The 18,811-nt window shown below is 37.9% G+C and overlaps 1 protein-coding gene across 13 annotated transcripts in view; it reads right to left on the reverse strand.

Moving 5' to 3' along the window:
* TTLL5 (tubulin tyrosine ligase like 5) overlaps window positions 1-18,811 on the reverse strand; it is a 278,632-nt gene that overhangs the window by 109,680 nt on the left and 150,141 nt on the right. For all 13 annotated transcript variants that reach the window (XM_012742399.2, XM_012742392.2, XM_076003842.1 and 10 more), the window contains one exon: window positions 13,900-14,054. In XM_012742399.2, the coding sequence (XP_012597853.2) occupies window positions 13,900-14,054 (155 nt within the window). The remainder of the gene's footprint in view (window positions 1-13,899; window positions 14,055-18,811) is intronic.

An 18,811-nucleotide genomic window follows, 5' to 3' on the forward strand; every position in this document is an offset into this window, starting at 1 on the left:
TGGAATATAATAATGAGTAAGAAAAGTTACATTGTAGTGAAAGGGTGACAGAAAGTAAACAGTAAACTAACAGGATAAGTGCTATAGAATGGTATATGTGAGGATGTGCTGATGGGAAAATATATTAGGTTTAATTTATTTTTTTGTTCCATAATCATGACTTTTATTATTTTCTTCAGTAATTATTTTGTTTTTAACTGACAAACAAAAATTATAAATATTTGTGGTATATAACATGATGTTTTTTGGAATATGTATGCATTGTAGGATGGCAAAACTGAGTAGGTAACATACAATTTATCATACATACTTTCTTTTTGTGGGGAGAACAGTTAAAAATCTACTTTCTGAATGAGATTTTCAAGTATACAGTACATTGTTATTAACTACAGTCACCATGTTGTACAAAAATAGTAGGTTTATTTTTTATCCATTGAGCTGGCTGGAACTGAACATGTGAAAGTGAAAAAGAATACAACTGGAGAGGTAGACTGGGCCCAGATGCAGGTGTTCACCTTGGAAACAAGGCCAAATTTGTTTTGTTTTGTTTTTCTTTTTGTTTTTCAGACTGTGGCACATTAGAAGGCATTTTTCTTTCTTTCTGAAAAATTTTAATTACCCCAGTTAGCATAATATAAATACAGAAAATATTTAGAATAAAGAAAACAAAACCTTATCTTGCTACCCAAATTGTTAGTAGCTTTTGTGAATTGTGAACTCCTCTGAACCTGTATGCCCTTTAAAATCATTGACTTTGCATTTTACACACAAAAAATAAATGAATGTATAAGACAGTATCCTGTAGACCTGCAGTTGCCAACCCCCAGTACCAGTCTGTGGCCTGTTAGGGACTGGGCCGCAGAGCTCTGCCAACCCCCCACTTGCCCCGTCCGTCCATGGAAAATTGTCTTCCATAAAACTTAGGCAGTGTCAGGGGAGGTACCATAGGAGGTCAGCAGTGGGGGAGCATGGGAAGCTTCATCTGTATTTATAGCCCCTCCACTTGCCTTCTTCCCCATCGCTTGCATCACTGCCTGAGCTCCGCCCCTACTTCTGTGGAAAAATTGTCTTCCATGAAACTGGTCTCTGGTGCCAAAAAGGTTGGGGACTGCTGCTCTAGACTACCCTGCTGACCTGTCGATTCTAACTTAGAGTAGGATTATGGGTCACAATACTCTTTGATCTTCTCATAGATCCTCATACAGTGTCAGGCAACAAGTAAATGTGAAATTATCTTTTAACTGATGACTATCAGCCTCTTGGCCTATCCAAGCCCCATTTACCCTTCCAGATTCAGCTCACACCTTTTCTTTTCATGAAGTCTTTGCCAGCTTCTCCAGCCAGGGTGATCAATTTCTCCTCTGGATTCACACCATGTAGAGTATAATCATCCTATTCAACAATTAGGCACATACTGCTTCATAGTACTTGCATTAATAACTTACATGATTATTAATTTTCCTTCTGGAGGACAGGGACTATGTCTAAATCTCCTTCAGAGCCTAGCCCAGCACCTTGCATTTAGGACATATGTAGTAACTGCATGCTAACTTTATGAGGATAAGATTATTTTAACTACCACCAGATAAGACAATTACTCAGGTAGAAATAACATATTAACAGTTTCACCTTTCCTTTTTCAGTACTTCAATCTACTAAACATTGGTTGAAGAAGGTAACAAAACTCTTTTTGGAATTTATAATTCAAGTGTCAGTGTTGAATTTAAGCAACTAGCAAAATATTCGAGAGCACTAAACAATATAGGCAGTCTTTCATCTACTCAGTTCCCTTGGTGCAACCCAGTTTCAAAAGAACATACAGCTGACCCTTGAACAATGTGGGGATTTGGGACCCTGACCCCTGTGCAGTGGAAAATCCATGCATAACTTTTGATTCCCCCCAAACTTAACTACTAATAACCTACTGTTGATCAGAAGAAGCCTTACCGATAACATAAACGGTCCCCTAACACATATTTTGTATGATATATGTATTATATACTGTATTTTTACAATAAAGTAAGCTAGAGAAAAGAAAGTGTTATTAAGAAAATCATAATGAAGAAAAAATAAATTTATTATTTATTAAGTGGAAGTGGATTCACCCTAAAGGTCTTCATTCTCATCATCTTCATGTTGGGTAAGCTGAGGAGAAGGATAAATGGAAGGTGTTGGTCTTGCTGTCTCAGGGATAGCAGAGGCAAAAGAAAATCCACACATCAAGTCGACTTACAGAGTTCAAGCCAAGCCCACATTGTTCAAGGGTCAACTGTAATTTGATTTCCTCTAGCCTTTTTTTTTTAAATTTCAAAATATTAAGGGGCTACAGATGTTTTTGCTACACGGATACCTTATATAATGTTTAAGTCGGGGCTTTTAGTGTGCCCACCACCAGAATAGTGTTCATTATACCGAATAACCAAGTATTTATCCTCCTCTCCTTCTACCCTCCCCCTTTCTTACATTCCAATGACCTTTAAATCAATCTGTGCCCATGTGTGTCCATTGTTTAGCTTCCATTAGAATGTACATGCAGTGTTTGTTTTTCCATTCCTGAGATACTTTTTGCTTAGGATAATGGTGTCCAGGTCCATCCATTTTGCTGCAAAAGACATTATTTCATTCCTTTTCATGGCTGAGTAGTACTCCACAGTGTGAGTGAGTGTGTGTATATGTGCCTTGTTTTCTCAATACACTTGTGAATTGACAGGCACTTACATTGATTCCACATCTTGCAACTGTGAATTGTGCTGCAATAGATACCCAGTAGTGGGACTGCTGGATCAAATGGTAGGTCTACATTCATTTCTTTGAGGAATCTCCATACTGTTTTCCACAGAGGCTGTACTAATTTGCAGTTCCACCAACAGTGTATAAGTATTCCTTTCTCTCTGCAACCACACTAGCATTTATTGTTTTTTGACTTTTTAAATAATCGCCATTCTGACAGGGGTAAGGTGGTGTTTCATTGTGGTTTTGTATTTCCCTGATAAATAGTGATGTTGAGCATTTTTCCATTATTTCTTGGACATCTGTCTACCTTCTTTTGCAAAACTTCTATTCATGTATTTTGCCCTTTTTTGGTGGGGATGTTCATTTTTATCCTTTGATTTGTTTGAGTTCTTTGTAGATTCTGGATATTAGCCCTTTGTCAGATGTATAGTTTGTGAATATGTTCTCCCATTCTGTAGTTTGTCTATTTACTCTGTTGATTATTTCTTTTGCTGCGCAGAAGATTTTTGATTAAGTCCCATTTATTTATTTTTGTTGTTACTGTATTGGCCTTTGTGACCTTAGTCATAAATTCTTTGCCTAGGCCAATGTCTGTAAGAGTTTTTCCTACTTTTCTTCTAGAATTGTTATGGTTTTATGCCTTACATTTAAGTCTTTCATCCATCTTGAATTAGTTTTTGTAAGGTGAAAAATAAATGGCGGATAAATACTTTTCCAGACAAGCAAACACTGAGTTTGTCATTACTAGACCTGTCCTACAGGAAATACTCAGAACTGCATTATACATAAAAGAGCCTAATAGATACCCACCAGTGTATTATAAAAACAGCTGAAAGTTAAAGCTCACAGCTATTATAAAACAATAGCACAAGAAGGAAAACAAAACAAGGTATTTTCCATCATGATGAACAGAACAATATCCCACATATCAAAACCAACACTGAATATGAACGGTCATAATGTTCCACCTAAAAGATACAGACTGGCTGAAGAGATCAAAAAAACACACCCCAAGTATATGCTGTCTCCAGGAAACACACATAACTTGCAAGGGCTCATACAGACTCAAGATAAAGGGATGGAAAAAATATTCCACGCAAATGGAAACCAAAACCGAGCAGGTGTATCCATTCTCATATTAGATATAATAGACTTTAAATCAACAATAGTAAAAAAAAAAAAAAAAAAAGGATAAAGATGGTCATTATATAATGGTAAAGGGGCAATTCAACAAAAAGACATAATAATCCTAAACATATATGAACCTAGCACAGAGGCTACCAGATTCATAAAGCAAATTCTACTAGATCTAACTAAAAAAATAAATGGTAGCATTGTAATTGCAGGGACTTAAACATACCACTGACAAAACTGGACAGATCACTGAAGCAGAGAATCAATAAAGAAACACTGGACTTAAATGGGACTCAAGATTAAATGGCCATAACAGATATTTACAGTACATTGTAACCAAAAACTACTGCATATACATTCTTCTCATCAGTACAAGGGGCATTCTCCAAGATTGATCATATTTGGGGCCGCAAGATAAGTCCAGCAAATTAAAAAAAATCAAAATCATAGCATGTATCCTCTCGGAACATAGTGGAATAAAACTAGAAATCAATTCCAAGAGAAACACTCAAATCTACACAAAATAATGGAAATTAAACAACCTGCTACTGAACGATTCTTGGGTCAATGATGAAATTGAGACAGAAATCAGAAGATTCCTTGAATTGAATGTCAAAAGGGACACAAGCTATTAAAAAAATCTATGGGATACAGCAAAAGCAGTCCTAAGGGGAAAATTTATAGCCTTAAAGTGCCTACATGAAAAAGACAGAAAGATCACAAATTAACAACCTAATGTCACAACTCAAGAAATTAGAGTAAACCAAACCCAAAGCCAGCAGAAGAAAAGAAGCAACAAATCTCAAAGCAGTCAGAGCAGAGCTAAATGAAATGCAAACCAAAAAAAGAAAAAAAGGGGATCAATGAAACAAAATGTTGGTTCTCTGAAAAGATAAACAGAATTTACAGACCACTAGTCAGAATAACCAGAAACAGCAGAGAAAGGACTCAAATAAGCTCAATCAGAAATGAAAAAGGAGACATTACAACTGATACCACAGATATACAAAATATCTGTGAATACTATGAAAATCTCTACACACACAAATTAGAAGATGTAGAAGAAATGGATAGAATTCCTGGAAACACACAACCTCCCAAGTCTGAATCAGGAAGAAACAGAAATCCTGAATAGACAAATAATGAGCAGTGAGATTAAAGCAGTAATAAAAAATCTCACAACAACAACAACAAAAAGCCCTGGACCAGATGGATTCACAAATTCTACTAGATCTACAAAGAACTGGTACCTATTCTACAGAAATTATTTCATAACATTGAGAAGGAAGGAATACTCCCTAACTCATTCTATGAGGCCAGTATCACCTTGATACCAAAACCAAAACCAGGAAAGGACACAACTAAGAAAGAAAACTATAGACAAATATCCCTTATGAACACAGATGTAAAAATCCTCAAAAAAATACTAGCAAACTAATTCAACAGCACACCAAAAAGATCAAGTGGGTTTCATTCCAGGGACGCAAGGATGGTTTAACATATGCAAATAAATAAATGTGATTCACCACATACACAAAAGCAAAAACAAAGACCATATGATCATCTCAATAGATGCAGAAAAGCATTTGATAAAATCCAGCACCCTTTCATGACAAAAACCCATAATGAACTAGGCACAGGAGGAACATACCTCAAAAATAATAAAAGCTATATACGACAAGCCCACAGCCAACATCATATTGAATTGGGAAAAGTTGAAAGCATTGCCTCTAAGAACTGGAATAAGACAAGGGTGCCCCTGTCACCACTTCTATTCAACATAGTATTGGAATTCCTAGCAAGAGCAATCAGGCAATAGAAAGATTTCCTCTAGCCTTAAAGTACATCCCCTTTATGGTTTCCTTATCTGCTGTACCAGAAAGCCTGCTTTTCTTTCTAAATCCGTCTAAATTGCAGTCACATCATTGACATGCACCCATATTTCATGTTCATTACAAAAGATAGTAAAACTTATTTTTAAGAGCCAAGCGAAGTGTGGTATTGATTATTGGCTTTGAAGCAAAATTAATAAAAGTCTTAGCCTGGTAATTCATGAAAACCATGAATTGTCCCTTTACTGCCTCTGAAGTATAAGAATAGTTCATGTAAGGCAAGAGTTCCACTGTTACTTATAGCAAACACCTCACCCTGCCAAATGTTGTGACATTTTGAATCCCTGAGCTCTGATATACTGTCTTTCTCCCATTACTAGTCTTGTTCACATCTCCCAAAGAACAGTTAGCTTCATGTTTAAATACGTTTTTAAGTTTAACTTTTCTTAGTTATCTTTCTTTAGGAGCATTTTAATGATATGTAATCAAATTTTAATATATGGATACTTTCTTCACAATAAAAATAAATGATGTAAATATTAGTATTGTGATTAGGTATTACTGCTTTCCCTGCTGTAATACTATATGGTATTGCACGAGTAATGGCCAGTTGAATCTAAACCAGATAGCAAACTAAGTGGTGTAGCAAATATCACATTTCAAGCAAGTCCAATTTTATGTTTTTCTCTTTTAAGGAGAGGGAAGTAAGAGTTACCAAGAAGCTACACCAAAACTTTGCTCCTCAAGTGGCTGCAGAGAAGAGAGGACTTTTACTCATTTTCAGATACTACAGTTCTGTATTTTTTCTTTTATTAAAATCTTGATACAGGCCGGGCGCTGTGGCTCACGCCTGTAATCCTAGCTCTTGGGAGGCCGAGGCGGGCGGATTGCTCAAGGTCAGGAGTTCAAAACCAGCCTGAGCAAGAGCGAGACCCCGTCTCTACTATAAATAGAAAGAAATTAATTGGCCAACTGATATATATATAAAAAATTAGCCGGGCATGGTGGCGCATGCCTGTAGTCCCAGCTACCCGGGAGGCTGAGGCAGAAGGATCACTGGAGCCCAGGAGTTTGAGGTTGCTGTGAGCTAGGCTGACGCCACGGCACTCACTCTAGCCTGGGCAACAAAGCGAGACTCTGTCTCAAAAAAAAAAAAAAAAAATCTTGATACAGAGAATTTTTTTCTTTTAGCCTCTTAAATCCTGGGACCTTTTAAAAAAGAGCATTGATTTCTTAGCTGTACTTGTTAGGTAATACGCTGACTCTTCTAATAGAAAGAAGGACAGGGCCGGGCGCTGTGGCTCACGCCTGTAATCCTAGCTCTTGGGAGGCCGAGGCGGGCGGATTGCTCAAGGTCAGGAGTTCGAAACCAGCCTGAGCAAGAGCGAGACCCCGTCTCTACTATAAATAGAAAGAAATTAATTGGCCAACTGATATATATAAAAAAAAAAAAAAAATTAGCCGGGCATGGTGGCGCATGCCTGTAGTCCCAGCTACCCGGGAGGCTGAGGCAGAAGGATCACTCGAGCCCAGGAGTTTGAGGTTGCTGTGAGCTAGGCTGACGCCATGGCACTCACTCTAGCCTGGGCAACAAAGCGAGACTCTGTCTCAAAAAAAAAAAAAAAAAAAGAAAGAAGGACAGGAGGGTAGGGATGAGATCTTTAGTTAGAAGTTCAAGGAAGCTGGCTGGGTCTTCCTTCTAAATTTGTTGAGTCAACACTAGGTAAGCTTTAAAAATGGATCATCAATGCTTCTCTACAAGAGTCAGAAAGAAAGATATAGTGTTTTTTCACCACTGTGATTCTTTCCAAGCTCTTTCAAAGCTGGTAAAACACAGTTTACTTGAAAGGACAGAAGCTGATAGAAAAACCACATGAGGAAAATTAAATGAAGCAACTCATATAATTTCCTGATTCTAGAAAAGGAATTGCATTCAGCTTAGTACATGGAGTTTTATAATTCAGGCCTCTTAAAACCAAACTAGTCATCAATTTTGAATAGACATAAAATTACAAAGTGAATAGTTACAAATAGGACACTCTCTAACAATGACTGTGTGTGTGTGTGTGAGTGTGTGTGTGTGTGTGAGTGTGTGAGTGTGTGTGTGTGTGTGTGTATGTGTGTGTGTGTGTGTGTGTTAATCCTAGGGAAATGTAGGGTGGTTTATCTTTAATACTTTTGGGCAGTGGGGTAGGATAAGAGAGGAAAACTAAACCGGAAAAATTGACACTGGCAAACAATGAAGCAATCTGCATTTTATTCTGACTTGTGTATAAGAAAGATCCACTTCTTTCATCCCTGATACTAGGCCCCAAGTTCCTGAACCTACTTTGCCTAGGCCCTGGCACGATGTCCATCCAGCCATCTTTGACACATTTCCTCAGCTTACCAATGTTCCTTCAATAGGCAGAAGGCGATCATTCTGCCCTTATACAAAAACACCCATGGGTATTCAGCTCTCTTCGTGAGTGAGCAACAGTAGAACCTGTCTAAGAGCTTGAACGACACAGACACAGGGGATAACCCTTGAGAGGTTATATGTGGCTGGCTGAGTGAGAGGAAAAGTAGAGGAATTTCAGACAGAAGTACAGGCCTTTAACAGTCACGTGATAGAGAAAACATGCACTCAAGGGGAAGGAAGAGTGAGAGTTAAGACTCAGGAGGAAAGAGGGCAGGTGAACTTTATTTTACAAGAAAGAAGGAAGAAGAATAGGAATGAAATATCACTTCTACAGAACTCTGAACACAAAAGCTGGGTTTTTTTAGCCCCCACCCCCAAAAGTGGTTTCTTTTTGTGATTGTACTCTTTGGCTGGAGAGCACTGTTTATATAACAGGATAAAGTACAAAATTATAAGCTCCAAACTCCTCTAGAGAAAAGCTCTCCCAAAGCTCGACCCCCAGGATGGATGGAAAATATGAGTGTTTACTGGCTGGAACATCGAGCTGTAATGGAAATTTCAACATTCAGAAGATAGCAGAGAGGAAGGGCCTGCTGAGTAGAAAGAAGCTGCCCTTCAACAAAAGGGTCAAAGGAAAAGAAGAGTCTCTTGTTGGTCATACTCTGAGTCCTTCCCATCTCTGTCATCCAGCACCAGGAGCACGCTGCACGGGGGTGATGGCTGGTTTCATCTAAACTAGGTACTAAACCAAGTGGGGTAACAATACCATATCCCAAACAAGACTAATTTTCAGTTTCTTTTTTTTTTTTCTCTCAGGAAACTGAGAGTTATACCCAAAGAAGAACCTATACCCCAAAAGTAAAAAGTAGGCACTATGATGGCTACTTTCACATACACAACTCAAATTAATCTTATAACTTAATGAGGTAAGTATTATTATATATATTTTAAAAGATGTGGAAATTGTGGCTCAGAGAGGCTAAGTAACGTGTCCAAGGTCACATAATTAGTAGGGCAAACCCAGGGCTCTCTGCCCCTGAAGTCTCTTCTCTTTCCACTACACCATGCCATCTTCTTACCAAGGGGTTCTGGCCCCATTTCTGGTAAAGTTAGTATGCTTTTAAAGAAAGAGAAGCATTTAAAGGACTAGGTTCAGAATAATTCCTTTACACAGAGGCAGAGGATAGAAGTAAAAGCTTGCCATTTTGGCTACTGAACTATTTTTGTGGAACTACAGAGCTTTCTTTTAAATCCTTTAATATTCTTCTATTTTTTTATGGTAGTAAAAAAACACATAATTTTAAATTTACCATTTTACCATTTTTTATGTGTAACAGTCCAGGAGTGTTAAATGCATTCGCATTGTTCTGCAACAGATCTCTTTAGAACATTTTCATCTAGCAAAACTGAAACTCTACACCTATTAAAAACTAACTGCCCCTCCCCTGTTCTCCCAGCCCTTGGCAACCACCTTTCTACTTTTTGTTTCTATGATTTTGACTACTTTAGATATTTCATGAGTAGACTCATATAGTATTTGTCCTTTTGTGACTGGCTCATTTCACTTAGCACACTATTCTCAAGGTTCATCTGTGTTGTAGCACAGCATGTGACAGGACTGAATCCTACATGCTCTTCTTGATACTCTTTCTTCCAATTGCCTATGTCATAAAATTCAGATCTTTGTTATATTCCATCCGACACTGCTCTCCAGTTGTTTCATGCGTATATGGCTCTTTCTCCCTGCTAGATAGTAACATCCTAGTGACCAAACACATGGTCACTTTTGAAATACATGTTTAAAAAGTCTTTTAGATACTACCCAGCACCCAACACTATGCTAAGAACACAGAAAATATACCCTAGAGGGCGTAAACTCTGTGATATCAGGGACTATTCTGTTTTATTTTGTGCTGGTCCCTACCAGATAACATAATGCTAACATCAATAAAATGCATAGGATATATTTTTAGGACCAAGTAACAAACTATTTCTGAGGACTGATTGTGATTGAAATGATGAGAAGTGAGAAACTTGACTCTCCAGAAACTTTTGTAAGAAATAATCCAAAGGAAAAGAGGAAAGTATTAGCTAAACTACAATCAGAATCTCTGAAAAATGTGTTCCTAAAAATTATGTAAAGCAGAATACCAGACTCTTCATACTACTGAAAAGTAAGAGGACAGAGGGACAGAGTAACATCAAAAATGGCCCAAATTTCCAAGTTTCTCCATTCCTTGGTAGAATGTTCTCTAGAGAGAACAGGTCGAGCAGCCCATACCCACGATGTCTCGTCCTATGACAAAAAGTAGGAACGAACTCAGAGCTGTGCTCTTTTTTCAACTTCCTCCACCTTTAATATCGAGGAACAGACAAATCCCCAGGATGCGTGTGTAAAAAAGCCAGAGATGGATAAAAATAATTCAATGACAAATGCTGGAAAAACATACAAAGGGGCAGAAGCCAGACATTCGTGGGATTCCCTGACAGCCTGATCTGCAAGGAAGGGCTGGACTGGAAAAAAACAGGGCCTCAGGTTCCTGCCAAGCTGTCTGAGGCCCTGTCCTTCCCAAATCATTCCAAGTAGCAGCCAAGACTTTATAGTAACCCTTCCAGGTCTCACAGAGAAAAATGCACTATGAATTCACTGAGTGCTCCTCACCTAGAAAATTCTCCCTGACGTGGTCCAATTCCACAGAAAGCTGGCAGTAATGAGGAGATGCCTCTGTACATCAACTGTCAGCTCCGAATGACTCTCTATGTGCCCAGAAAACAGATAATTAAAAGACAGCTTTAAAAAATCTCATCTTTCTCAATGGCTAAAGAAAGCTGAAATACCCAGGTATCAGCATCTAGAAACTGAAAATATCACTTTATGAAAAAAGAGGCCATGACCACTTTGTACCTGCATCCTGGAGTCCCTATTGTATAATTTAAAGTCGGCCTTGCCTGGAGGCACACCTCAGGCTTCTAAACATGTGACTGCATTTGGCTCTAACTACTTTCTCTTCTGGAGAATGGCCTGTAATTAATCTCACTTATTACCTCTGCAAAGTAACAACAGAGGAATGGCTGGCCAAGTCTAACTCCAGAGTGTCTAGGGAACTGCAAGCTACACAGCCAGGCCTCAGACTGTCTGGGTAAGTCATGGGCTCTTTGCCTTCCTCTCCCACAACAAAGCCTGAACAGGGACGCCAGACAGACCAAAGGAACCAGGGGATTTGAGGAGCTGGGTTGAGCTTACACTGACCCAATGGGAGATGACAATCCTGAGGCTACATTTGGGGTGGTTTCAAAACAGGGGGGGAGGGGAAAGAACAAGGTTGTTTGGTGAAAATTTGTGTGATCCATAAAATTGAGAACAATAGCAACACCACAGGGACATTCCTGTGGCTACCAAGTCATTGAATTCTCCGACATGCAGAGATGAAAAGTACAGCTAGCAATGGGATTCTCTTTACATCTTAGTACAGTTTACAGGGCAGTCCCTAGTTTAGTGAATTCTCAGAGTTTAGAGTTTATCGGCACTGGAATCCACTGTTGCTATTGTAGAAAAACTATTAAGAGTGCCTTTTATTTATTTAGCACCCACTTCCAGGGAGATCAAAGTACTTTAAAGGCAATCTAAAAGCTCTCAAAACAGGCCAGTTTATATGTAAGTATTCTTACCCAATAAAAAGATTAAATGAATAGCTTAGGGTCACTTAGTGTCAAAACCAGTAATAAAACTCACATCTCTTAGCTACAAATCTCACATTCATTAAACTTAGTCACCCTTACTACTAAAGGGGGAACAACAAGAGACTAAATAAATATCCACAAAGCAGTGACTTACCAGGTAAAAATGGAAATCACGATGTCATGCTGGGCAGAATGTGTGCTGCGGGTGTGGCTGGGGCCCACATCATAGCCAGGTCTGGAAGAACCTGTGAGAATTCACTTACGGCTGCTTTGGGGTGGGTACCTCTGGGAATTCCATGTAGGAATGTGACTCCCAAGCTGGACCTCCAGGCTGTGCTGGCAACCAGAGGTTACCTGGGGGCAGAGATTTCCCAGGGCTACCCTGGACTGGAATGGGACCTGAAAACGGGCCCTTGTGCTTCAAGAGAGGTAAAGAGAGGGCTGTTGTGGATACAATGAACTCAAAGAGGAAAAGACCAGGGGACTTCATGGGAGTTGCTTTTTAGCTGCAAGGGCTCTGAAGTAAATCGTGTAATGTGCCATTTTACTGCAGCCTCATAAACATGGTCTGGCTAGGAAAAGGCCACTCACAGTGCTTGACTGTAGGCTCTGGCTCAACCTTGACCAATCCCATCACCTTTTATCTCAGTACTAACAGGTACTACCAAAAGAAAGCCCTAAACCATAATTTTTATTAAATTTTTTTCCCTCATTCCATCTACAAGTATAACAAGTGCTAAAACTCTACTTCTCCAAAATCTGTAGTTTTGACACTTTGTTTACAGTATGGAAAATGCCTGTAGCCTGGTTGTACAGACAGTATATCCAAAATTGCAGCGAAAATGTTTTCCATAAAAACAAGGCTCAGATTTTAAAATGAAAATGGAATATTTGGAAATATTTTATATGGAAAATAAAGCTCTATGGTATAAACAGAATTTCTTTTTTACGACTTATGTTTTAGGAATGCGGTTACTCTGTAGATTGTAAATCACCAAACTGCAGACGTCTCCTATGAAGAGAGCTGTGTGGATACCCTGCCTTAAAAAGTTCAGCCTCTTAGTCTTCAATTCTTTATAATTCTCAGTTGAGATGATTCTTTTCACCATGACCACAGTGATCATGGGTATGAAAGACATTGTACCATAGCATGATGATGTAATGTGCTTGTTTATGTTGCTTCCTGGGCAGAGTTTCTGCTTCCCAAATTAGTTCCTTAAGTAATAATTCAAACAGCAACAGATAATTTACCAACTATTAGGTATTTTCTCCCTGCCCAAGTCTTTGGTTCCCTCTCCTAACCTCAGGGCAAAGCAGCATACTAACAGGCAGAGGCTCGAAGTACTGGCACGTATGGGAGAGCTTCTTTATTTGGAGGGAACAATATCTCAGCTGGTCAGAATACTTCATTGTAATAGTCATATTTCTCTCTAGCTCATATGACTCAGGTACTGATGTAATTTAATCCATATTGAATAGCCACTAAAGCAAGATGTACTGGGAATCTATTTCTTACACTTTTTATATAGGGGTAATTCAAATAGGGAGTCAGACCAGAATTCAATACAGTGGTTTGTTTTTTAATTCACAAGTTGCTCACTTTATGGCCAGAATCTATATGGATTATTCACTCAGTCATTTCTTTAAACTACATAAAGGAAATTTCATTCCTACTTCCCAAATGAACATTAAGCAGAGAGGCTATTTAATTACATGAAACTTGATGAAAACAAAAAACAAATATGTCCTTCAAAAGAAAAGAGTCTAAAAGTTACCGAAACACAATGTAGCACAAGGTATAAAAAAAGAACTAAGAGGATAAAATGTCAAACCTTAGTAAATAAAAATGTTGACTATAAGCAAGGATTAAACACAGTATAAATTCTTGCTGTCACCCAAACATAGTTTTCTTAACTGTCTCCGAAATTTCCATTTCATTTGATTTTCCTGAAAACTGTCTTACAAATAAAATGAGGCTCTCTTTTCAAGCATCAGAGGATCTGGACAGGTGAAGAACGGGCATCTGCCTTCCTGTATAGAACTCAAGGTGGGAATGGCTTCCCTGGGATGCGGGCCATCCTTGTGCAACTCAAATGCCCTCCAGGGCCCTTCACATACCTGCTTCCAGGAGGGCTGGAGTGGTTCTCGAGAGGTTGGGGGTCTGATTGTATTGACCATGTCGGGCCACTGGGAATGATGACCGGGCGAAGAGTGGGAGGAGTTGAAGCACTGCTTCTGTTTATGATGCCAGTTGCCAAATTCAGGTTTGTTACCTAGAAATGAAGTGACGGAAATAACCTGAATTTAGAGAATTTTAGGAAAGTATCATTAAAAACATATGGAAAAAATCAAGTCAAGTCCAACAGATGGTAACCCTTCCAAGCTAAAGCCATGGCTGTGAAAAAGGCACCCAGGAAGGATTGGCTTTGTGTGCAAGGAGCAGAAGTGAGGGGGGTTAGTGTCAACATAAGCTAACAAGCATTTATGCTGCCTCTATTATGTACATGGCACTGGATTATGCCACATGCTGTGAAAAACAAAGATGGTTAACAAAAACAAAAATTTACTATTTACTCTGTGCCAGGAAATGTTTAAAGAAACTAGGCAGCTATTTAGCCTTTCTGGTTCTTGTTTCTTCATCTAAAAGTTCTACATGCTCAATAAATTTTAGTTATAAATAATAATTATTATAATATACAAAAACTCATTGATTTAGAAAGAAAAAAGATGGCCATTAATAGAAGAATGGGCATTGGCTTCAATAAATAATTTATAAAGAAGGAATACAATCAGTCAATTAAACATTTAAAACTAGTCATCATTTCCACTGGTAAATGTACATAACAAGAAAAATGCAAATTACAGAGAAATGCTAAGTTACAAGATACCACTTTTGTGTGTCACATTGGTATACAACAATATAAAAGTATCTAATAATGGCAAGGGGTAATATTAGATAAGTACTTAAATTATTTGTGTACCTATAAATTGGTAGAATCTTTCTGGAAATCAACTTGGCAATATATTATTAAAGTATATTACGACATTCATACACTTTGATGCTACAAACCAGCTTCTCAGAATTATGTGAAAAAACAGTTGCAGATGATTAATGATGATGATATCATAACAACAGTTAATATTTGTTAGAATTTACTATGTGCCATGCTCTGTATAAATGAGTACTTACATATATCTCATTTAAACTGTCACAAATCTGTTGGTAAGTATTACTAATTATAATCCTCATTTTATAAGGAAGGAAACTGAGGCCTAGGATTGCACTGAGACTTAGCAATAAATGGCAGAACTAGGATTTGAACCATAGTCATTTAAGCATTAAAGCCCACATTCTTACTCACCACATTATACTGTGGTGAGTAAGAAAACAAGCATGAAAAACAAGCATTATTTTTAATATTGAAAAAGAAGAGGATATAAATGCCTAACAATATTATTAAATAAATTTTGCTCTATCCATGTAAGGGAATATTATGTATTCATTAACATTTTTTGAAAAATAATGATATAGGAACATGCTGATATTCAAGTAAACAAAATAAAAATCACAGTAGTAAAAGTCATAATAAGATACTATATGAAGAGTAGATCCACATTTCCTTAAACACACAAACACGCACACAGGTCATTCCTTAAAGATTGGAAATAAAAATCCAAACTATAAGTAGCATCTATTTCTAAATGACAACTCGTTTTCTTCCTTATATTTATCCACATTCTCTGAATTTTCTATACTGGGGTATACATTACCTTTCATAATCCAAAAAAACTTTTTTCATTGTTATGACAAATACAGATATGAAATGATAAACTTAAAACCGGGGTGGAAGCCTTGGAATCAGAAAAGAAAATATAGTTCTTAGAAGCATTTCACAGTAAGAGGCACAAGGGCTGCAAAAGAGAGAGAAGACAGAAAGCTGAATGCAGGATTTTAAGCATGAAGACACTAGAGAATAGTGGTGTGAATCATCATACAGGAGATGTAAACTCCAAGGAAAATGGTCTCCTATAAAATGTCCTAAGGACCTAATAATTTTGACACATACAAATGAAAGAATTATGAATTAAAAAAAAAATCTAAAAATTTTGCTATTTCCTTCCTCAGTGTTTCACAGTTCTCCCTGTAGAGGTCTTTCACTTCCTTAAATATATTCCTAGGTATTTTATTTTCTTTGTTGCTATTGTGAAAGGTATTGAGTCTTTGATTTGGTCCTAAGTTTGACAGTTGTTGGTGTATATGAATACTCCTGATTTGTGTACGCTGATTTTGTAACCTGAGACTTTGCTAAATTTATTTGTCAATTCCAATAGTCTCTTGGTAGAATCTTTGGGGTTTTCTAAACACTGAGGAAGGAAATAGCAGAGTATGTAAACAGAGAGAAAACATACCACACTTATGGATTGGCAGAATCAACATTGTTAAAATGTCTGTACTACCAAAAATGATCTACAGATTCAATGCAATCCCTATTAAAATACCAACATTATTTTTCTCAGATCTAGAAAAAATAATTCTACGCTTCCTGTGGAACTAGACAAGATCTTGTACAGCCAAAGCAACCTGCAGCAAAAAGAATGAATTGGGAGGCATCAACTTACCAGACTACAAGCTATACTACAAGGCTATATAACCAAAATAGCAGGGTACTGGCACAAAAACAGAGACACAGACCAATGGATTAGAACAGAAAACCAAGATATAAAACCATACTCACATTGCCATCTGATCTTTGACAAAGCAGACAAAACATACACTAGGGAAAAGAAGCTTTATTCAATAAATGGTGCTGAGAAAACTGGATAGCCACATGCAGAAGACTGAAACACAATCCACACCTCTGATCATTTACAAAAATGAACTCACAAATGGATAACAGTCTTAAACCTAAGGCATAAAACTATAAGAATTCTAGAAGAAAATGTTGGAAAAACTCTAATAGACATTGGCCTATGCAACGAATTTATGAAGAAGACTCCAAAAGCAATCACGGCAACAGCAAAAATAAACAAATGGTAACTGATCAAATTAAAAAGCTTCCGAACAGCCAAGGAAACAAACATGAGAGTGAAAAGACAACCTGCAGAATGGAGAAAATATTTGCATGCTATACAACCGATAAAGGGCTGATAACTAGAATCTATAAGAACTCGAGCAAATCAGCAAGAAAAAAAAATCAAACAACCCCATTAAAAAGTGGGCAAAGGACATGAACAGAAACCTTTCAAAAGAAGATAGACTAATGGGCAACAAACGTATGAAAAAATGCTCAACATTTTTAATCACTAAGGAAATGCAAATCAAAACCACAATGAGGGCCCGCTGGTGGCCCATGCCTGTAATCCTAGCACTCTGGGAGGCCAAGGCCAGCGGATTGCTCGAGGTCAGGAGTTTGAAACCAGCCTGAGCAAGAGCGAGACCTGTCTCTACTATAAATAGAAAGAAATTAATTGGCCAACTAATATATATAGAAAAAATTAGCCGGGCATGGTGGCGCATGCCTGTAGTCCCAGCTACTCAAGAGGCTGAGGCAGGAGGATTGCCTGAGCCCAGGAGTTTGAGGTTGCTGTGAGCTAGACTAATGCCACGGCACTCACTCTAGCCTGGGCAACAAAGTGAGACTCTGTCTCAAAAAAAAAAAAAAAAAACCAAAACAACCACAATGAGATATCACTTAACTCCAGTGAGAATGGCTTTTATCAAAAAATCCCAAAACAAATGCTGGCGTAGATGCAGAGAGATAAGAATACTCATGCACTGTTGGTGGGACTGCAAACTAGTATAACCTCTGTGGAAAGAAGTATGGATATAATTCAAAGAACTAAAAGTAGAACTACCATTTGATCCAGCAATCCCATTACTGTATATTTACTCAAAGGAAAAAAAAAGACATTCTATAAAAAAGACACCTACACTCAAATGTTTATAGCAGCACAATTCACAATAGCAAAGATGTAGAATCAACCCAAGCGCCCATCAATACATAATGGATTAATAAAATGAGGTATATGTATACCATGGAGTACTGCTCAGCAATAAAAAATAATGGTGAACTAATACTTCTTGTATTAACCTGGATGGAACTGGAGACCATTCTTCTAAGCAAAGTATCACAACAATGGAAAAACAAACACATTTACTCATCATTAAATTGGAACTAATCAATCAACACTTATGTGCACACATGGAAATAAATAACATTCACTGGCAATCAAGCAGGAGGGACGGGGATGAGGGGATGGGTAAATTTACACTTAGCAGGTACAATTATCTGGGGGGTGGGCACACTTATAACTTTGCCTCGAAAGGCACAAAAGCAATTTGTATAACCAAAATGTTTATACCCCCGTAATATTCTGAAATAAATAAGTAAAAATAAAAATTCTGAAAGAAAAAACATCATTTTTAGCAACAGTATAGAATTCAAGAAGTGAAAACAGCTCAGGACTATGTCTTCACACCAATAGACCCAAAATATTTTTCTTGGAAAGTAAGCTATTTTCCATAGGTCAGGAGCAATCTCTGGCTTCTGGGGAGGCTATACTCTCCAATGTGGACCAGTCTTTGGAAGAAGTCTCACGGGCCAACCATGGCTTATTACTTCTGCCCCTCTTCTGCTACTACCAGGGGGAGAAGAAAGGCATATATTGACTGAAGGACAGAGAAGCTATAGTAGCAAATTATGACAGTAACTCTCCTCTGGCCCCTAGTTTCTTTGAAGAGCTTTGTCTTTCTCCCTATCAATAGAACAGGCTCCCTGTAGTACTGAAGGCACTCCTCCTGGCCAACAATGATCCCTCTGCCTTCCTGCCCTGATCTCTGGCCTTAAACATCAGGCCTTTTAAATTAGACATGATCTTGTAGCTTGCAGAAAAACTACAAAGTGAGAAAAGTCTGTATGACAACTAACAGCTTCTCCAATTACTGCCTTAGTCTGCTGTGCCAAAAACTTAATAAAGGAGGCTGGCTTAATAATAATTTTTAATGGAATAGCAATAAAATAAACAAAAT

The sequence above is a fragment of the Microcebus murinus genome, chromosome 6 (genome assembly GCF_040939455.1).
Source record: "Microcebus murinus isolate Inina chromosome 6, M.murinus_Inina_mat1.0, whole genome shotgun sequence".
Taxonomy (NCBI): Eukaryota; Metazoa; Chordata; class Mammalia; order Primates; family Cheirogaleidae; genus Microcebus; species Microcebus murinus.